Source organism: Harmonia axyridis, chromosome 5 (assembly GCF_914767665.1).
Source record: "Harmonia axyridis chromosome 5, icHarAxyr1.1, whole genome shotgun sequence".
NCBI classification, from domain to species: domain Eukaryota; kingdom Metazoa; phylum Arthropoda; class Insecta; order Coleoptera; family Coccinellidae; genus Harmonia; species Harmonia axyridis.
Genome location: NC_059505.1, coordinates 39,684,564 through 39,707,880, shown reverse-complemented (window position 1 = coordinate 39,707,880; position 23,317 = coordinate 39,684,564). Strand labels below are relative to the sequence as shown.

Below are 23,317 nucleotides of genomic sequence, written 5' to 3'. Positions count from 1 at the left end.
ATGGTTACGACGCTGCTCGGTATCTTCCTTTTTCTCTTGGTGTTCCTTAGGCAGTGTTTGGGGAAAAACCGTAGGATATTGAAGAGAGTGCCTGGACCACAGGGGTATCCCTTCATAGGGAACGTACCCGAGATCTTCTACAAGAGTCCAGGTAAGAGAATTGTCCTTATTTTCCTTCTTGAGCCAAAAAAGGCCAGTGTAGTTTTTGATTTGCATGTTATGAAAAATTATACCAACTAAAATTCAGTAGAGTGATCATGAACGAACTCATTAACATTCTTCCAGCGTAATACCAAAATTTGTATACCCTAACTTTGTAAATCAACTCATTTGAAATTAATAATATATTTCATTTTTATATTGATAAAAAAAAGTATTTTCCTACAACTGTTATGAAAAGTAGCGTATTCTTCATAGCTTACTCAATTTCAAAACATTGTATTGCTCATACTGTGGGAAATATTATTTCTCACGGCACTTTGCCCACACCTCACTTGGTAGACCAATGAAATTGGGCTGTTGAGTCGTTTCTATAGAAACGCAATAAATTAGCACATACTGTCAACGAAGGCCATTTTGATTTGAATCAAGTCCATTACTTGAATTATATTGAAAGGACCCCGCACGTTTAGTAGGGAAAATGGCTTTCCGTGAATTTGGCTGAATTTTTGATATGTTGTAGTTCTTGATGAACTGATCAGAAAAGTCCTCAGCCATAAAGCTCAAAAATGGACAGTTTTCGAGATATGGAGCTTTGAAAATGAATTTTTTGCTATTTTCGGGGTTTTTGCTCATCAATCAGGGAGCTCTCATTTCTGGTTTTTATGGAATTTGGATGTTCGGCGGCCAGAACCCGACTGAGAAATGATCTTCCTTGGTTATATTAGGCACCGCCATCGATAATTTTTTATACACTGCTCCACATTGGCTATGAAATGAGATACAAAATCCAAGATCTTCCATACATCTTTCCATGCCACAAGATGACACCAGAATAATTCACATGACCGAGAAACGACATATTGTGAGATTTTTTTAAGATTTTTTTAATAACTGAATCCTCATATATCTGATGTCCAATAATATCAAATATGTTAGCCGAAATGTTCATAACCAGGCATCGCGAGCTGTAATGGGGGAAAATGGGAAAATCATTATCATATATCCTCAGGGATAACAATTGTGATCACTATTGATGTCATTTACATATGATATGTGATTTGTTTCTCACAAATCTCGATAATCTGACAATGGGGTGCCAAGACATTTTCCTCAGAATGTCTCGAAATTGATGATAGCATCTCACAGACAAACGAATCCGTGAAAATGTCTGCAGTTTTGATACAATATAGTACTATCCTGGTAGAATATAGAAATCCAAGTGTTGGAAGCAAACTATGAATGGAACTTCCGATATTAACCCACGAATTCTTGAAAATATTTTTTTTTTCTATGAACTTTTTGAACTTCACACATACGAATGAATACTATCTGATAATATGAATGTTACTCTCATTATTATATTGTTTTTGATTGATCTACTCATTCATTTTGCCAACGATCATATTATTAGATAGTATTCATTCGTATGTGTGAAGTTCAAAAAGTTCATAGAAAAAAAATATATTTTCAAGAATTCGTGAGTTAATATCGGAAGTTCCATTCATAGTTAGCTTCCAACACTTGGATTTCTATATTCTACCAGGATAGTACTATATTGTATCAAAACTGCAGACATTTTCACGGATTCGTTTGTCTGTGAGATGCTATCATCAATTTCGAGACATTCTGAGGAAAATGTCTTGGCACCCCATTGTCAGATTATCGAGATTTGTGAGAAACAAATCACATATCATATGTAAATGACATCAATAGTGATCACAATTGTTATCCCTGAGGATATATGATTATGATTTTCCCATTTTCCCCCATTACAGCTCGCGATGCCTGGTTATGAACATTTCGGCTAACATATTTGATATTATTGGACATCAGATATATGAGGATTCAGTTATTAAAAAAATCTTAAAAAAATCTCACAATATGTCGTTTCTCGGTCATGTGAATTATTCTGGTGTCATCTTGTGGCATGGAAAGATGTATGGAAGATCTTGGATTTTGTATCTCATTTCATAGCCAATGTGGAGCAGTGTATAAAAAATTATCGATGGCGGTGCCTAATATAACCAAGGAAGATCATTTCTCAGTCGGGTTCTGGCCGCCGAACATCCAAATTCCATAAAAACCAGAAATGAGAGCTCCCTGATTGATGAGCAAAAACCCCGAAAATAGCAAAAAATTCATTTTCAAAGCTCCATATCTCGAAAACTGTCCATTTTTGAGCTTTATGGCTGAGGACTTTTCTGATCAGTTCATCAAGAACTACAATATATCAAAAATTCAGCCAAATTCACGGAAAGCCATTTTCCCTACTAAACGTGCGGGGTCCTTTGTGCAGTTGTAGGAAAAGTATTGTATGCAACATGTGGAGAAAGTCCACATGTCCACATGAAAGTCTCGCGAGTGTATTTGCACACTATACTTTTCCTGCACAAATTTCAATAATTCAAGTAATTCACCATTTTTGTAGTGAAATTTAACAATTTCAATGCGTTGTTGAAGCGTATATCGTTCCATTTTTATCTCCTCTTATTGGAAAACTCTTAACAAGAGGTAACAATAAACCATAGTGTAAAATTTGTACTGTTTTTTTCAGGTGATCTCTTCACAATAGTAAGAACCTTCTCAACAAAATACTCAATCTATAGACTAACTTTGGGCCACGTAGACATAATAAATTTAGTAAATCCTGAAGATATTGAGGTAAAAACAACTTTCACTTCAAAAAAGACTGAGATTTTGTGAACATTTTTATTCGTAGCAAGTCCTCACTGGATACCAACACCTTTCGAAAAGTAAACTATACTCCTACTTCAACTCCTGGCTGGGTACTGGCTTGCTGACGAGTACAGGTAAAATCCAATATTCCCTAGATTACTAAAAAATGATCTTTGAGGTTAAATTACAGGGGAAAAATGGCACCATCGGAGAAAACTGCTGACACCTGCTTTCCATTTTATGATACTCCAACAGTTCTTTGTGATTTTCAAGGAGGAGACGCAAAAGGTTTATGAAAAGATTGAAAAAGCCATGGAGGAAGATAGTGTTATTGACATCATGCCTGTTGTAACGCAGTTCACACTTGAGACTATTGGGGGTAAGAATATTTCTTTTTGGGTTTGTGTACTATTATGCTTTTTAATTACATAGGCGTACACAGTTTTTTCCCGAAATTCGAGGCTTTATTGTAAAAGTAAAATGTAGTTACACATTTATGATTCAAAGTATTGCCCATCTCTGGCCACTACTTTTCCCATCTTTCAGGCAGCGTACGAATCCCGCGTTGAAAAAACTAGGCATCTTTTGAAGCGATCCACGAATCGATCCAATTTTTTACTTCTTTATAAGTAAAATAAGACCGGAAGTGGTGGTCAGCGTGCCATTGATCAAAACAAGTGATAGTCCGAGAGAGCAACGTCTGAAGAATACGGCGGGTGAGGTAGGACTTCCCATTTCAACGTTTCCAAGTATGTCTTGACCACTTTCGCAACATGCTGTAAAATCACTTTTTCCTACAACTGCTATGAAAAGTAGCGTATTCTTCACAGCTTACTCAATTCCAAAACTATGTATTGCTCATACTGTGGGAAATATTATTCACCACGGCACTTTGCCCACACCTCGCTTGGTAGACCAATGAAATTGGGCATTTGAGTCGTTTCTATAGAAACGTAATAAATTAGCATATACTGTCAACGAAGGCTATTTTGATTTGAATCAAGTCCATTACTTGAATTATTGGAATTTGTGCAGTTGTAGAAAAAGTATAGTGTGCAACATGTGGAGAAAGTCCTTTTCTCGTTCGTGTGTTTGCGGCACTCGCCTTTCAGGCTCGTGCCACAAACTTCCACACTCGCGAGAAAAGTTGGACTTTCCCTACTTGTTGCACAATATACCATTTCATGTCTCTCGTTCTATTGCGACCGTTTGCCTTTCAATGTTCGGCTCCAACGCAAAAATTTCGTTCGATAACGATCGCCTGTGATTGTTTCAGTCGGTTTTAACAACTCATAAAACACTACGCTGAGATGTTCCTACCAAATACTGAGTATGTCCTTGGAACCGTGAATATTCGGTTTGACCGTCGACGTGGAAGCATGGCCGGGATATCCCCATGATTTTTACCGCTCGGGATTATCGTAATGAACCCATTTTTCGTGTCCAGTCACAACGCGATGCAGAAATTCCATCTGTCTTTGCCTTGCAAGCAGCTGTTTACAAGCAAACAAACGCCGTTCAATAACTCTCGGCTTCAACTCGTACGGCACCCAATTTCCTTGTTTCTGAATCATTCCCAAACTTTCAGGCGTTTTGAAATGGCTTGTTGCGTCACTCCCAATGATCCTGCCAATTCTTGTTGCGTTTGACACGAGTCTTGATCATGTAATGCCTCCAATTCTGCATCTTCGAAAAACCTTCTCTGTTCCCCCGCCATGCTGATCTTCGACATCAAAATCACCGTTCTTGAAGCGTTGAAACCACTCTCCACTGGTAGCGGCCTCACCATAGGTATTTGAGAGCATTCGATGAGCCTCAGCCGAAGATTCCTTTATATTATAGAAGAAAATTAAAACCTCCCGCAAATCACGAGAATTCAGCTCGTAAGCTGACATGTTTAATCGACAATAACTTTATGATGCAGACACAAATCGACTAATATTTCGATGGTGTTATGTTCACAAATACCTAAGCTTATTGTATGACATCTGCGATCTATTTATTTCGACTACCACTTACCGCTACAGCCATCTATTGCAAAACGGCGGAAGCAAAGTTGTACATCTAATATTTTATGTGGATTGTACAGATAAAAAAAATCATTCTTATTGCTTAGCGCTTAACTTTTGGTCTTAATCAGTAAAATAGCAGCTTGCGTTACAAGTGAATACTGATCGCACATAAGCAGCTTAAGGTCTGTGTACAGGTATCACATTAAGGACTCAAAACTGTCCAACCCTAAAAAAACTCAAATAATCCTACAATTACATACAAGGTAATAACTAAGATGTCTAAAAACCAGGTATATGAACTGATTAGCTTTTGTTTTGCCAATTTTGAGAATATTAGTTAAGCTTCGTTATGTCAACTGTAGGTAGCGCTATCAACAAATTAAGATTCTTGTTATTTATTATTTACGAGGTTTGTGCCATTATGTACCCATATGTATATCTTTCATTATAGTTATGATCTATGGAAGTAATTCTTGTAATTGAAATATTAATAAACTCTCTCTCTCTCTCTATTACAAATATTTGAATTCATTCTAGTAAACGTTTCGTGTTTTGTTTCACGACTTTGCACGATCATACTCGATTACACATCGCTTTTGATTGGTCAGTATCGGGTTTTAATTAATGTATCCAATCAAAACCAACGGAAATGACAAGTATGACATTACGGCGCCGCCACGAACTAAAACTAATATTTTCAATTTGGTCGAATGTCATTGCATTCAAAATTTGACGAGTGCATTCACCATGTTTTAAGACATCTTAGTAATAACATAACATATGTGTCTATGCTACTTTGTGTTTGACAAAGAGACTTTTTCCTTCAATTCCAGAAACAGCAATGGGATTTAAGAATCTAGACGACACCTTCCTGAACATCTACAAGAACAACGTCCTCCAGATGGGTAAGATCGTGATCAATCGCGTCATAAGACCCTGGTGTGATGAGGATTTCGTGTACAGACTCACCAGCTACTACAAAGAGGAGAAGCGGGTTGCCAAGAGTCTTCACAACTTCTCTAAGACCGTGATAGAACGAAGGAAACAGACCTTTCTCGAAGAGGGACAGTTTAGTGGAAAAAGAAAGAGACTGTTAGACATCCTGCTGCAGGCCAAGGAAGAGGGTGCTGATATCGACGATGATGGTATCAGAGAAGAGGTGGACACTTTCATGTTCGAGGTAGTACTTATTGAGGAATCTTGTACTAAGTAAACTCTGGCTTTTTATATCCTTGCGTTGGCAACTATGAATATCTGTCATTAGTGTCAAATTGATAGTGACAAATGACAGATATTCAAGGTTACCAACAGAAGAAAAGCAGTGGTGGGTACAGCATCCGTTGTTTCTACTTGAATTTTCGTAATTTTAGGGACATGACACAACTGCAGCTGCTCTTTCCTTGATATTGATGCTATTGGCAAATAATCCTGAACACCAGGTAAGCTATTTTTTAAACTGTCACAAAGTGCCACTGATATCACACGAAGAGGAATCTTTGTTGTCAAATTTTATTAGAGTCAGAGAGTTGGAAAATATATACAAACTGGGACCCATGATAGCCACTGTCGTGGTTGAAGAAGAAAAAGATATACAAACCGACAAAGAAACAGCAACATCCAGAAGGAGCTGTTTAAATTTTAATTTTTTTTTGGTGGAACATAGATAGTAGAGAAAAAACGGAGGGTTTTACAATTTTTTTGAATAAATTTCTTAATAATGTGTTTGTCCACCGCGATTATCTATACACTCTCCAACACGTTTCGGCATTGATGCAATAAGATGGTCTATGGGATACTATTCCAAGCTACCTGTACTTCATGTCTCAGAGCCGCCAAAGTCTGTTTGGGGTAAATTTCCAAGCCTTCTACCCATGACATTCCAAACATGCTCCATGAGCGAAAGATCGGGGGATCTGGGCGGCATGGCAAAAGATTCACATGAGTCGCTTCGAAAAGGTTTAAACTAACTCTGGCAACATGAGGTCGGGCATTATTTTGCTGAAATATTGGATTCTCGAGCGAGTTAAGGTAAGGAAGAACATATGGCTCCACTATTTCTTGAAGGTAAGGCAGCGCTGTCATGTTACCTCGAATAAAGACTAAAGGTGACCTACTTGCATGTGCAATAGCACTCCATAGCATAACGCCTACTGTCCGGTGTACATGACGCTCAACATCAAACTGAGGTTCACGTTTTTCTTCCCGACGTCGTCTAACCCTTTTTCGGCAATCATGTGCACTCAAGTAGAATCGCTATTCATCAGAAAAGACGACCTGATGTCATTCCACATTCCAATGTTGACGTTCTCTGCACCACTGTTATCGTTGCCGGCGATACTCAACCGTTAGAGGTAACACAAGATGGGGTCGATAATGCTTTATTGTCGCAAATCGGTCTCTAATGACCATAAGACTTAGACGTCGATCTTGAACTTCATTTGTGCCCCTTCGACGTCCGGTTCCTATTCTTCTTCCATTTTGGGCGTTATCAAACCACGCTTGACAACATATCATACCAGCAGTTGGATTTCTGTTCGAACGGTTAACGATTTCTTGAAATGACAACCCCGCCTCCCGTAGATCAATAATTTGACCTCTTTCAAATTCACTTAGCTGGCGATAAATCCCGCGTACACGTGCTCTAGGCATTTTAACAACAACTAAACATCGATTTTGGATCTCTTCGAACAGCCGGTTAGTTGTAAAATTTAAAAAACTAGCAGAGAACGACTACAATATTCAAGTAACAAAAATTGTTTACATGAAAAAACCTTCACGATTTTTTTCTCCAAATTTCAATCATATACTCCTGGCTATACTATCTATGTTTTACCAAAAAAAATTGAAATTTAAACAGCTCTTTCTGGACGTGGCAGTTTCTTTGTCAGTTAGTATAAATTGTTGTTTACTTCAGAATGGTCAGCACTCAATGCAGAGTGCAGGAAGTCAAATCTAGCGATCATTTTTTTCAGCACTTTGCACCCAATGAATTAAAACAAGATTTGAACAGATAAAACTTTTTGTAGGAAAAAGCTGTAGCGGAAATTTTGGAAGCCATCGGACCAGATTCCGACTTGGCCTACCCCGACACCCAGAAGTTTCCTTACCTGGAGCGCTGCATCAAGGAAGGTCTGCGTCTGTACCCCAGCGTACCGATGATATCCAGAACAGCTGGATGCGACTACGTGACGTCAACAGGGTATCGGATACCTGCCGGTACAACGCTTCACTTGCACATATTCGATTTGCACCGGAAACCGTACATCTATCCGGATCCGGATCTGTTCGATCCGGATCGGTTCTTGAAGGAAAACTGCTCCCTTAGACACCCATTCGCCTACATTCCTTTCAGTGCTGGGCCCAGGAACTGCATAGGTAATCGTTAAATTACGATTTTCTAATCGATTCTCAAAATGAAAAAATTGATGTCGTGGTTTTATGGTTGATTTACGATCTTCTATGGTTGTAGTTTTCTTACGTTGAAATTTCGTTCTATGGTTTCATATCTGTTGTAGAATGCGAAACCGTAGATGATCTATACCCTCTCCATCTATATATAAAATAAAGTCGGTTTATTGGTAGATAGTATAAAAAGTTGAAAAAAGGATATTACAAAAGATACGAGGTTTTCCGAAAATTCTAACAATTCCTGAAATCATAGAATTTATCTTTACAGCAGAGTTTAGGTTAACGTCAGTTTGACAGACATAACATTGGCTGCCGATCATAGAATGGAGTGAGTACAACAAAAGTTGTTTTTCATTGAAAGAAAGAGAAAATTATAAGTTTGAAATGAAATTTCTGGATTTCATCATTGAAAAATCGTATACTTCAATACAACACTAATTTCATCAATGAGATTCGCAGCAATTGAACGATGCAGTTCCATAATCTGTTACTTTTAGATGAAATAAAAAAAAGTACTTATTATCCGGTTGATATTCAACCTTGATAAGTGAAATAGTTAGCAAGTTAAAACATATTGAGTAAGTAGGAAGCGAATAAATTAGATCCAGCGTATTCGCAAATCGACGTTTGAAAAATATTAAATCGTCCAGAAGTAATCCTTGATTTTTTTGCGAAAGATTCATTATACACAATAAACAAGCTGTTACACACCTCCATTACTGTCACTTTAAGTTGATGATATTAATTATGATGCATTTGAATAATTCGATATAGCATAATAATGCCTCTTTGTATATTTCGTCGATAAACGCAGAGAAAAAACTCAAAACGAAATAAAAGTGTCTTCTTGTTGATTTTTGTCGGATTTTTTTTCATTATTCACCCTTCATTTTACAAAAAAATTCAATCCAATAAGACAACGACAACTAATTGATAATATTATTCAACTTACAGGTCAAAAATTCGCCATGTTGGAATTAAAGACGTTTTTGGTTGGCATAATGAGAAAATTCAGAATGGAAGCAGTGACCAAACAGAACGACTTCGAGCTAGAAACAGATTTTGTATTGAAAACTTCCCATCCGATTAAAATAAGATTCATCAAAAGATAACAGAATGAATATTTCTTATGTTCTGTAAATTTCGATTATCTATTTATTCGACTATAAAATATTAATGACCTACTGTATCAATTTTTTCTAAGCTCCTCTCTTCGTTTTTCCAGTTATGTACTCGATAAAATTCAGAGAAGTCTGTTTAAAAAGAACTCGCAACTTATAACCATTAAATCGAAAATGAGGCTTTTCAACAAGACGGCGCTACGTGCCACACAAGAAACGAAACAATAGCAAATTTGCAAGAAAAGTTTTCTGGCTGTGTTATTTCTCGAAGAGATGATCACAATTAATTATGAAAATTTTCATGAAAAGGATATGGTGCTGCAACCGTAGCGCTGGAGGCCCTTTGTCTGATATGTTCAATCGTAAATGACATTTCTTGTAATTTACAATGAATAATTATTTATAATACAAATGCACAACCAGAAGACTTCGATATTCTGTCACGAGTTTAGTGAAATTTTAATTGAAAAATGATGGTTGGCAGAACTGCTTTCTGTATTGAAAATTTAACAGATCATATATGTGGATAAATCTCTGAAATCTCGCAGAAATTAAAACATATCAGTGATATGATATTCCACTCAATTCACGAGTTTCTCCACAAAGAACGCATTTCTTATGTCCCAAAGTGAATCAATGTTTCATATTAACTCGAAATATATTAAAACAAATACCTAAATATATCAGAAATTCAGAAAACAAACTTCAAGCGCGCCAAACGACGTGAAACAACCGATGACACTAGGAGAGCAAAAGTTGCCAAACCTTGGATTTCAGCAGGTAGATCCAGAATATAATAAATATTCCGCTTATTATAAATTCGACAATTAGGGAAAATAACGGATTCCAAATATTCAAATTTGCGTATTCAATCGGGAATCTCTCAAATAAATATATTTCATTCAATATAATATACATTCATAACGATATAGTAAAATTGTGGATTTGAACATATATCACAATCCAACAACGTAATCTAACCATGATGGGGACATGTAAAAATTGCGTATACTACTTCCTCTATCTATAGGTATGTTTATTACCTACTCTAAGCCGAGTACCAACATATAATAATGAAATATAACCATAAAATCTGTGTGAACCTGAGATATTCCCGAATGATTGTATTCTACAATTCATAAGGTATGGCAGAATGAACGGATTTGCCAGAGAATTAAAAAAATAAACATCTATTACGATTTTTCTTAAAATATAATTACTAGTTTTTTTCTTAATATCAAAATGAAATATTTTATTTGAAAGACCTTCACAAATTTTGAAGGAATCATTTAAAAAAAATCTTACTTATACAAAGGTTTTTATTGCGTTTTGGGAAAATGATGTTGTCGTACCTTGTAATTCTTTAATTCCCATCTCCATAAAATTCTAAAAGAATTCACTATCTACTGAAAAAACGTTCATCACATTCCTATTAATTGCGTTAAAAACTGAATTCAACCAACACAAACCGTAATACAGTTCACCAGGAACAACGCATATTAGTTTTTTTTCACCAGTTTCAAATGAGCTTATGATCTGAAAAAATACGCATCTCTGATCAAAGCCTCGGAGTACACACTTTGATCCATTAACAGACAGTAGACTTTCGAATTTATTATAAAGGAAACTTCCTCGAATAATTTTCGTCATTCTGTTTTCGTTTCACTTCCTGCTGAGTCCGTTCTGAGCCATCTGAAGAGTTGATGTTTTTCCTTTGGTTTTTCGTAATTTTTCTCAATCTTGTCGTTTTATACAGGATTTATTTGAGGAGGTGAGTAGGTAGAACGAGAGCGATCACTTTTTTTATTTCTATCTGTTTCTTGATTTTAATGCCCTAATTAAATAGTTCATTTGAGATGTTATCGGTAGCATAGCAGAATCTAAGAGTTTTATAGGTGAAATTAAAAATTGCTCAATCATAAAAAAAAGGTTTGACGATACAGTCCAAGGTTGTAGAAAACTAGACGTTTATTTATTTACTGATTAATAAAGTTTATCGTATTAAATAATACTTACTTATTTATTAAAATATGAAGGTAGGTACCCGGTCTACCATAGTAAAACACATTTTTTGGCAAAATTCGATTTTATTATTCAACTTAGTTGCGTTCGAGGGCGATACAGCGATTATAGCGATCTTCCAACTTTTCGATACCATTTTTATAGTACGATTTGTCTTTCGCTTCAAAATAGGTCTCAGTTTCGGCGATTACTTCTTCATTGGCTCTAAATTTCTTTCCAGCTAGCATTCTTTTGCGGTCTGACAACAGGAAAAAGTCGCTAGGGTCCAGATCTGGCCAATACGGTGGATGTAGAAACATTTCGAAGCCCAATTCATGCAATTTTGCCATTGTTTTCATTGATTTGTGATACGGCGCATTGTCTTGATGAAACAGAACCTTTTTTTCTTCAAATGGGGCCGGTTTTTAACGATTTCATCCTTTAAACGATCCAATAACGCAATATAACAATCGCTGTTGATGGTCTGGCCCTTTTGGAGGTAATCACAGAATATTATACCTTGCGTATCCCAGAATACTGATGCCATAACCTTGCCAGCTGACTGTTCGACTGTTGTGTTTTTCCTCGCTTTGGGTTCGGTTCATCGTGTGCAGTCCACTCAGCTGACTGTCGATTGGATAGTCAATGATGGAGCCATGGTTAATCCATTGTCACATATCGACGCAAAAATTCACGTTTATCGCACTTAAACAGCTTCAAACACTGCTCAGAATCATTAACACGTTGTTGCTTTTGATCGATTGTGAGCTCGCACGGCACCCACTTTGCAGTCTTTGCACACAGCTTTCTCATGTACATGCTGCATAGTTGTGTTTTTCTTCGCTTTGAATTCGGTTCATCGTGTGCAGCTGACTGTCAATTATACTCCGGAGTGAAATGATGGAGCCCTGTTTCATCCATTGTCACATATCGACGCAAAAATTTAGGTTTATTGCACTTAAAGAACTTCAAACACTGCTCAGAATCATTAACACGTTGTTGCTTTTAATCGATTGTGAGCTCACGCGGCACCCATTTTGCACACAGCTTTCTCATGTACAAATATTCGTGAATGATATCATGTACACGTTCAGATGATATCTCCACAATGTCTGCTATTTCGATCAACCTCACTTTACGGTCATTCAAAATTATTTTGTGAACTTTTTGGATATTTTCGTCGATACTCTTTTGGGCGTCTACTGCGTCTTCGGTGCTCATTTCACCACGTTTAAACTTAGCATACCAATCAATGATGGTTGATTTTCCTGGAGCAAACCCCGGAGACTCTTCATCAAGCCAAGATTTTGCTTCAACTGTATTTTTTCTCTTCAAAAAGCAATATTTTATCAGCAAACGAAATTCTTTTTGATCTATAATTTTTTCAAATAACAAAAGGAGCTACACTCACAAACTAATGGTCGGACTGCCGTCAAATTTTGACACGTATCGTTTGAAGATTGGTACTAACTAAAAATCATATGAATTTAATACTAGATAGCACCGCCATCTGTGCATCAGTCCGGGGACTTTTCAGTTGGCCTAATATAGGGTTTTCCAATAGGAATGATACAATCTGAAACATTTTTTGACATTTCTTATGTCATTAGGTACAGTTGTGAATCATCGACTGCTAATTCTGGGTTTCCCTATATCATAATCAGCAATCAGTACAGAATACAAGTGAAGTTATAGCAATGTTTTTATGTACCTTCCTTCAAGTTTCCGATACCTCTAAATTGCGTCTCAAACTGATGGCAAGTATCGATACCTTCATATAGTAGGTACCTATTTATAACTACTAGCTACTTAATGCAACGAATTTTTTCAATCAGAAAATAAGTACCATCTGACGATCTTAGGATCTTACTTTAATGTTAAATGATTGTTGCCTTGAAATAAAACACGTGTTTGATAAATTTTCCGACCAATTCACAACTATCCGATTGATTATCATATTGTAGGTAGGTACCTATTATATTTATCTTGTATTTAGGAAAGTCATCTTTCCGACCTTCTATTCTCGAAATATCGGGTGTAATCGCTTATTAATAAAAATCAAAGTGAAAAAAAGTGGTCAAGTAAGAAATGAACTGTAAAACGTAGAATGTAACCTTAGAAATTTGCGTAGGTATGGCTCCTTAGATTTGCTTGGAATGAATGTACAGGGTGGGCAAATAAGCGAGGTAAGCGGCTGTATCTCAGGTTCCACTCATCGTAGAGACTTGCGGTAAAAAATTTTACCACTAAAGTGTACAAGAAAACACACTGGAAATTGTTTTGAAGTTTATACCTCTACCGCTAGGGGGCGTAATAGCTATCGCCGAGTAGAAAAATGAATTTTACTTGAAAATGTTTCATATGGAGTTGAAGAAAAAATTTCATCACTGTAATCCTTTGAAAATTCTCTATCTTTTTGAATTGCCACTTTCGATTTTACGACATCAAATAAAGGTTGGTGAAAGGGAGAAATCTGACTGATTGAAATGCCTGTAACTTCAGTTTGCGTCAACATTTTTGAGCAAATTAGATTTCATCTGAAAGATAATATCTTGTTGATTGGACATAATATACTCATGATAAATTTGTTTTTGCTGCTTTCGATTGGGGGCGCTAAGTCAGAAGTTCATTGTTTTGTTCATTTTACTCCGAAATTTCAAATGTAATGATAGGATTTCCTCAAGAGAAACAAAAATTCCATCATATTTGCATGAAAAAATCTAAAGGTTGCAAAGCAATAGTTTCAGGCGTTCTGAAGTAATGGCCGAAAGAAGATATTCTTCCACTGATGCACTGCAAAAAACCAAATTGTGTCTTTGAGTTCAGACAGAAACATAAATCCTATCAAATTTGTATATACTGGGTGTGCTATTTGAAATAAGGAAGTAGTAGCCTGTTTCCGGTATAACAGGAAGTAGTAGAGATATGAAAATATTTTAGGGAGAAAGATCATCGTCTCAAACCCCAATTCGCAAATTTTACCTTAAAATTATTATTAGTTTTCCATAAACCTCTAATAGACCATCCCAGTGAATCATAACGCAGATAGAATGAGGAAAAAACATTTAAAAAAGTCAAACTTCAGCACCCTGTATCTTGAAAATGAAGCGTTTGTAGACTGATGTCTATTAAACTTTTTCTTTTGAATTATCGAAGTTTTTTTAGCATTTAGCATTTTATTTGTACATGATAGAGTAAATATAAAAATTCATGAACAAATAATTACCATAAAAAAATACATGGCTTGTCAAATGAATGTGAAAACATCATAAAATATAATAATAAATAGTCATACACATATTCAAAATTAAATAACACAAAATTTGGGTAAGATGTCACAGTTAACTTAAAAATTCGCTCAACTTGTATACAGGGTGGCCATTTGAAAACGAAACAGACGAGATTACAGACGAAATAAAGTTTTTCGTTAGAAATGCTCGGACAGGTCGATTTCTGTTTCGAGGGGGACAACTTAAGATGTAGGTTACGGACGCATAGCGCTTCAACCCTTGCTGCTACAACCCCCAACCCCAATTTTTGAATAGGGAAGATGGGGTGAGTGATACCTCAATTTAAAGGTATTTTTATACTGATTTCAGCACAGTAATTGTTTTTTCATTTTATGCATTAATTCTCGAAATATTCATGCGTTAGTTAGTTAGGAAGGAAGCCACAGTCATGGTTGTTTTGAAGCTCAAAATGTCGATTTTTCACAAAACACTACAAGTGCCATGAAAACACTACTTCATTTTCAAATACTTAGTTAAGAATATTTCGAGAACTAATGCATAAAATGAAAAAACAATTACTGTGCTGAAATCAGTATAAAAATACCTTTCAAATGAAGTATCACTCACCCCATCTTCCCTATTCAAAATTTGGGGGTGGGGGTTGTAGCAGCAAGGGTTGAAGCGCTATGCGTCCGTAACCTACATCTTAAGTTGTCCCCCTCGAAACAGAAATCGACCTGTCCGAGCATTTCTATCGAAAAACTTTATTTCGTCTGTAATCTCGTCTGTTTCGTTTTCAAATGGCCACCCTGTATAGTCTTTTCTAAAAGTAGTTTATACCCTGAATGAAATGATCCGCAACTTGGGTAAACACCCTGTGTATGGTTTTGAAGTTGAAATATTATTAAACGCTGTGTCTCGATATCATATAAAGATATTGCAAAATTCACATAAGTTCACGATTATCTCAAAAAAATCGTTATCTCGTCTTCATAACACTCAAGATTAACAATAAAGGAAGGATTCTGTCTGGAACAAGTCAATGATTACCAGATTGAATTATATTGTTTGTTTTCAACGAGCTATCAACTGCAATAAACGTCTGACTGGGATCAAACCCAGTTCAGAAGAGAAAGTGTGAAATGAGTTCGATTTCCTTTTTAGAAAAAATGCTCCCCTCAGTGAAATTAGGGATCTGGATGGCGTTCTTCACACTTTTGTTGTTAATTGGAAAAATGCTATACCGACATCTTCGAGACATCCTCGTCTTGCTGGAGATACCAGCACCCCCAGCGAAACCGATTATAGGCTTGGGCACTGAATTCTTCGGTGTGTCTCAAGGTAGGTATTTACCAAAATCAATTGTAAGATATCACAACAGGGAATGAAAAATAAACAACCCTTCCAAGTTGCCTATTTTCGCTATTGTGCTGGCTTTGAAGATATTGTCTCTATTGTGCACTTTATTATTGATATTTTATCTATTTTTCTTACATTCTGTCCTATTATGATGATGTTTTCTCTATTGTGCACTGTATGGCTGAAAAATCCTCCAATGTGCTGGCATTTTATTATTGATATTTTATCTATTTTGCTTTCATTCTGTCCTCTATGATGATGTTTTCCCTATTGTGCACTATATGGCTGAAAAATCCTCCAATGTGCTGGCATTGTGCTTTATTATGCTAGTATTCTCTCTATTATATTTTATTTATTTTGCTTTCATTGTGTCCTATTATGATGATATTTTCTCTATTGTGCAATGTAAGGCTGAAATTTTCTATATTATGTTGGCATTGCGCCCTGCTGAGGTGATATTTTCTATATTCTTCATTTTCGTATTGATATTTTATCTACTTTGCTTTCATGGTGTCATATTATGATGATGTTTTCTCTATTGTGCACTCTAAGGCTGAAAATCCTCCAATATGCTGGCATTTTGCTTTTTTATGCTAGTATTCTCTCTATTATATTTTATTTATTTTGCTTTCATTGTGTCCTATTATGATGATATTTTCTCTATTGTGCAATGTAAGGCTGAAATTTCCTATATTATGTTGGCATTGCGCCCTGCTGAGGTGATATTTTCTCTATTCTTCATTTTCGTATTGATATTTTATCTACTTTGCTTTCATGGTGTCATATTATGATGATGTTTTCTCTATTGTACACTATAAGGCTGAAAATCCTCCAATGTGCTGGCATTGTGCTTTATTATGCTAGTATTCTCTCTATTATATTTTATTTATTTTGCTTTCATTGTGTCCTATTATGATGATATTTTCTCTATTGTGCAATGTAAGGCTGAAATTTCCTATATTATGTTGGCATTGCGCCCTGCTGAGGTGATATTTTCTCTATTCTTCATTTTCGTATTGATATTTTATCTACTTTGCTTTCATGGTGTCATATTATGATGATGTTTTCTCTATTGTACACTATAAGGCTGAAAATCCTCCAATGTGCTGGCATTGTGCTTTATTATGCTAGTATTCTCTCTATTATATTTTATTTATTTTGCTTTCATTGTGTCCTATTATGATGATATTTTCTCTATTGTGCAATGTAAGGCTGAAATTTTCTATATTATGTTGGCATTGCGCCCTGCTGAGGTGATATTTTCTATATTCTTCATTTTCGTATTGATATTTTATCTACTTTGCTTTCATGGTGTCATATTATGATGATGTTTTCTCTATTGTACACTATAAGGCTGAAAATCCTCCAATGTGCTGGCATTGTGCTTTTTTATGCTAGTATTCTCTCTATTATATTTTATTTATTTTGCTTTCATTGTGTCCTATTATGATGATATTTTCTCTATTGTGCAATGTAAGGCTGAAATTTCCTATATTATGTTGGCATTGCGCCCTGCTGAGGTGATATTTTCTCTATTCTTCATTTTCGTATTGATATTTTATCTACTTTGCTTTCATGGTGTCATATTATGATGATGTTTTCTCTATTGTACACTATAAGGCTGAAAATCCTCCAATGTGCTGGCATTGTGCTTTATTATGCTAGTATTCTCTCTATTATATTTTATTTATTTTGCTTTCATTGTGTCCTATTATGATGATATTTTCTCTATTGTGCAATGTAAGGCTGAAATTTTCTATATTATGTTGGCATTGCGCCCTGCTGAGGTGATATTTTCTATATTCTTCATTTTCGTATTGATATTTTATCTACTTTGCTTTCATGGTGTCATATTATGATGATGTTTTCTCTATTGTACACTATAAGGCTGAAAATCCTCCAATGTGCTGGCATTGTGCTTTTTTATGCTAGTATTCTCTCTATTGTCTTTTATCTATTCTGCTTTCATTGTGTCCTATTATGACGATGTTTTCTCTATTGCGCACTGTAAGGCTGAAATTTCTTATATTGTGTTGGCATTGCGCCCTGCTGAGGTGATATTTTTTCTATTCTGCATTTTCGTATTGACGTTTTATCTATTTTGCTTTCATGGTGTCCTATTATGATGATGTTTTCTCTATTGTGCACTGTAAGGCTGAAAAATCCTCCAATGTGCTGGCATTGTGCTTTATTATACCAGTATTTTCTTTATTATATTTCACCTATTTTTCTTTCTATGTATCCTATTATGATGACATTTTCGCTATTGTACACTGTGAGGCTGAAATTTCCTATATTGTGTCGGCATCATTGTGCCCTGCATTCTGCATTCTGCATTTTCGTATTGATATTTTATCTCTTTTGCTTTTATTGTGTCCTATCATAACGATTTCTCCATTGTGCACTGTGAGACTGACAATATATAATGATGCTTTTCTCTATTTTACACTGTACGGCAGAAATTTTCTCCAAACTGCTGGCCTTGTGCTTTTGTTTTCTCTATTTTACTGCCTGTTTGTCGTAATTTGCTGATTTTAATATGTATCCATTGTTCTGACATTTTCTCCATTGTGCTTGCCTTATGCACTATAATGTGCTGATATTTTTTCTCTTATACTGTTTTCTTTAATTCGGCCTTACTGTCCCCAAATATTTGTCTCCTGTCGTATCTATTTACGAAATGATAATTTCAAAGATAATTGGTCTCTGGATGATATTGGAAATTTTGATACTTGTCCAAGGACTAGAACCAAAAATTAAATTTCAATTTAATGTTAAGTGAAATTTTTCTTTATACCTAGGTACATACAGTACATACCTACTGAAATTTTTTCGAAATGACTAGTTGTTTGGAATTTTTATATTTGTTGAGGAATATCAAATATTCTTATGAAAAAATATCTATTACATTTTGAAGGATTTTTTTTAAATTATGTTATTATCATATTGGTTTTGTCTTTTCATAGATTTTAATATGAATGAAATATTAATTTCCCACATGTTTTATTAAGTGAAAATCAATCTTGACTTTGAATAGGTGTACCATTTAATTTTTATTGTTTTGACTCATTTGAGAACTATTTTCGCAGAAGAGATATTCCGAAAATTTCGAGAATACTCCAAGCAGTTTCGACCTGTCTACAGGTTGCCTCTCTTTCATATACAAGCTATTAATTTAATCAATTCCGGAGATATCGAGGTAAATATTGGTGAAATATTTTCAGTAAGATCACTCAAAAAAAAATGTTTTACAGCAAGTTTTATCCAGTTACAACCACTTGAAGAAAAGCATGACCTATGATTTTCTCAATAAATGGCTTGGTACAGGTCTTCTAACTAGCAGTGGTAAGTACGTACAAATATGCATTTGCCATATACAGGGTGGCCACTTTTTCAATGGGATTGTATTGGTAACTTTTAAACCATAAGAGTTAGAAGGTCGATCAAATGGAGAAAAAGTTGCATTCATAGGAGCATTGTCAAGCAGTTCAAACAAATCGAGATTATCAGGGCCGGTTATTGACATATCATAGAAAAAGTAAATTCTGTCATTTTGATTTTTCTTTTTTTCCCACTTCATTTCAAATATTATCAAAAAATGTTTCAGGAATTTTTTATTCGACAGTAAATTATCCTCAATTCGACGTAATCAGATTTCGTATCCAACGTTTCGTACTCCCTGGTCCACCTTCAACCTCATTATTTTCAATACGGACCTGCATATTTTATGACACTTTTCGAAATAACTTTTAACGCTGAATTCAACGATATATCATACGATGTCATTCAAAGTTGATTTTCAGTTGATTTTGACCCTTATTCAAATTTCTTTGGGTCGGATCTGTATTACATTTAGGTACTTTAAGTTTAATTAACAACATGCAATACATTTCGATAAGAAAATCAATTAACTCATCTTGAACAGAATTGAACATATTAGAATCAAAGAAAGAAATAAGTAAAAATTATTCACATATTTCAGTTCATACTAATTAAACGGAACTATCATTTAATCAAAGATAAATCAAATTTTTATTCGTAACTCCCTAAATGAAAATTAATGATATCTCAAAAATAAAATTTATGATACTACGAAACCGAGATTCTTCGCGAGAAGATTGTAAATGTATTGGAAGGTATTCAAGGAGATGAAATAAGCAAATGTATAAGAAGTATGGGTTCCAGAACCTTAAATTGCATTTTACAAAATGATGGGCACTTCGAACAATTACTTCATTACTTTTCATTTACTTCCGAATAATCATTTGATTTTCTTTGATTAAATGATAGTTCCGTTTAATTAGTAGAAATGAACTGAAATATGTAAATAATTTTTACTTGTTTCTTGCTTTGATTCTAATATGTTCCATTCAGTTCAAGATGAGTTAGTTGATTTTCTTATCGAAATGTATTGCATGTTGTTAATTAAACTAAAAGTACCTGAATGTAATACAGATCCGACCCAAAGAAATTTGGATAAGGGTCAAAATCACCTGAAAATCTACTTTGAATGACATTGTATGATATATCGTTGAATTCAGCGTTAAAAGTTATTTCGAAAAGTGTCATAAAATATACAGGTCCGTATTGAAAAAAATGAGGTTGAGGGTGGCCCAGAGAGCACGAAACGTTGGATACGAAATCTGATTACGTCAAATTAAGAACAATTTACTGTCGAATAAAAAATTCCTGTAACATTTTTTGTTAATATTTGAAATAAAGGGGGAAAAAAAGAAAAATCAAAATGACAGAATTTACTTTTTTTATGATATCTCAATAACCGGCCCTGATAATCTCGATTTGTTTGAACTGCTTGATAATGCTTCTATGCTTGCAACTTCTTCTTCATTTGACCGACCTTCTTACTCTTATGGTGTAAAAGTTACCAAAAAGTGGCCAGCCTGTATAACAAAATTTCGTTCATATAACTATTTCAAGAAAAAGTAAAGATTGTCTTTTCTGGGGCCAAGCAGTATTGGTCAGGGTCAGTATCATGGATGGCAACCAGGCAACCACCATACTTAGCTCTGTTAAAAAACCATTTAGATACCTGAATTTTTCAGGGTATAATCAAAGTGCAGATTTTCTCTATTTTTTTCTGTTCTGAAATATTTACATTTTCCTTTTCGACTTGTAGGTGAAAAGTGGCACGCTAGGAGAAAACTCTTGACTCCAACTTTTCACTTCAAGATACTACAGGACTTCTTGATAGCGTTCAATGAAGAAACAAATAAGTTCGTTGAGAAAATAAATGGCTGCTTAGATGATGCTGGGGTTGATATTTCGAAATTCATTGATAATCTTACACTTCAGGCTGTTGGTGGTAAGATCAAATCCCAAATAAATCCATTAATAATAATTTTTAAAGATATGTATGCGTCAGAATAATTATTAATTATAGTTTATTCATCTCCTTGTGGTTGTTTAGGTTAAGATGAATGTTATCAATTATACGTTTATTTATTTATTTCTGGTAAATAAGGAATAAGGAAATCAAATAGATTAAAAATAATGTTGAAATTATTCAAGAAAACTATACCTTTTGATTTAAAATGTAATAAAAATTCAAAATAAAAAGAATCTGACAGCGGTGGGATTCGAACCCACGCCCTTTCGGACTGGTGCCTAAAACCAGCGCCTTAGACCGCTCGGCCACGCTGCCTTGTTGATCGATTCGTGTTTCTTACCTTATTTTAAACATCCACAAGATTTGAATATGAACTTCTATGAAATTAATGTTCTGGATAGATACATATTATATGTATGTTCATAACAAATAGCAGAGTTAATTTCATTATTGAAGAGCAAATTTCTTCTATTTTAGAAACCGCTATGGGTTTAGAATTGGTCGACGAAGGCATCATGATAGATTACCGGCAAAATCTAAGAAAAATGGGAAAAATCATAATAGAGCGCATTACAAAATTTTTTTATAGATTTGACTTTATTTATCGTTGGACTGACTTGGCTCATGAAGAAAAAGTGGTCACACAGAGTCTCCATCGCTTTTCCGAAACAGTTATCAGAAGGAGAAAAGTTATGAGAAGAGGAAGCACGATAGAAAGAAAGAGGTTGGCCATGTTGGATCTCCTTTTACAGTATAAGGAAGAAGGAGCTGATATCGATGATTTAGGAATCAGAGAAGAAGTAGACACATTTTTATTCGAAGTATGTTATGTTTTTGACCCAATGATCTAATAACACATAGATGCGCCCTTCAGCGACACATAAGAGACTCTAACATTGGAGAGAAAAAATTAAGTCCTATGTCACGTGACCACAAGGAAGAGGGTAAATATGTCAAACCAATGATAAGGGACGCCAAATCACCATATATGCGCTATCTACTTATTATTAGATCATTGATTTAACCAGGATAATTTGCATTTTTCTTCTTCATGACTACTTACTGTTTGAATTGAACTGTTCAATGTTCTCCGTATTTAAATTTTCAGGGACATGACACCACTTCAATTGCTTTATCCATGCTGATCCTATTACTCGCAAATCACAAAGAAGTACAGGTATTATAACAATTCTTGTATGATGTATTTTTTCTTTCGTGGCTTCATTTTAGGAAAGAGTAATTGAAGAAATTGACCAAGTTTTGGGAAAAAAAGCCAAGAACCCTACACATGAAGATCTACCAAAACTTGAATACTTAGAATGCTGCATCAAGGAGACGTTGAGGCTATATCCTAGCGTCCCTTCTATTGGGCGAATAGCTGGTGAAGATTTCACTACAACGACAGGTTATCGTATACCAAAAGGAACAATAATGTTAATACAAATATACGATTTACATCGAGATGCCTCTGTGTTCCCAGAACCAGAGAAATTCAATCCTGACAGATTCAAACCAGAGAACACTATGAATCGAAATTCTTTTGCCTATATTCCTTTCAGTGCTGGACCACGGAATTGTATCGGTAATGTCCAGTTTTTGATGCCGTGAGAGAATAATAATTCTATGATTTCAGGTCAAAAATTTGCGATGTGGGAAATGAAAGCCGTGATGTGTGGGTTGTTACAACATTTCAAGTTAGCACCTATAGATACGCCAATGGGTATCAAGTTCTATACGGACCTTATATTACGAACGAATTGCCCGATCAAGGTGAAATTCATCAAGAGGCAATGATGATGTTATTAGTGCAAAATAATTGTTGTTTTGGAATTGTATCAGTTGCGAATAAATAATTTTGAAATAATTTATGTAATTTATTTGGTCTCTAGCGAAAGATCACAGAATAATTCATCTAATTATAGCTGTTCCAGAGCCGCGCTAGGTTCGTGCATATGCCGGCTCGTCACATTATTCATTTAAAAAAAAAAACAGTATAAATCA

At 35.1% G+C, this 23,317-nt stretch overlaps 1 protein-coding gene and 1 non-coding gene across 2 annotated transcripts; one reads left to right on the top strand and one right to left on the bottom strand.

The window, feature by feature from the left end:
• On the top strand, positions 1–23,180 carry LOC123680936. The gene is made up of 16 exons (XM_045619058.1): positions 1–151; positions 2,717–2,823; positions 2,882–2,972; positions 3,029–3,217; positions 5,684–6,030; positions 6,221–6,289; positions 7,877–8,225; positions 9,213–9,367; positions 15,717–15,951; positions 19,059–19,168; positions 19,224–19,314; positions 21,107–21,292; positions 21,794–22,137; positions 22,425–22,493; positions 22,547–22,898; positions 22,950–23,180. The coding sequence occupies exons 1-16, from the start codon at positions 1–3 to the stop codon at positions 23,108–23,110; spliced, it is 3,006 nt and encodes a 1,001-aa protein (XP_045475014.1). The 3' UTR covers positions 23,111–23,180.
• Trnal-uag lies at positions 21,552–21,631 on the bottom strand. Its single transcript has one exon. It is a non-coding gene; the product is annotated as a tRNA-Leu (tRNA).
• Positions 23,181–23,317: the final 137 nt, after the last annotated feature.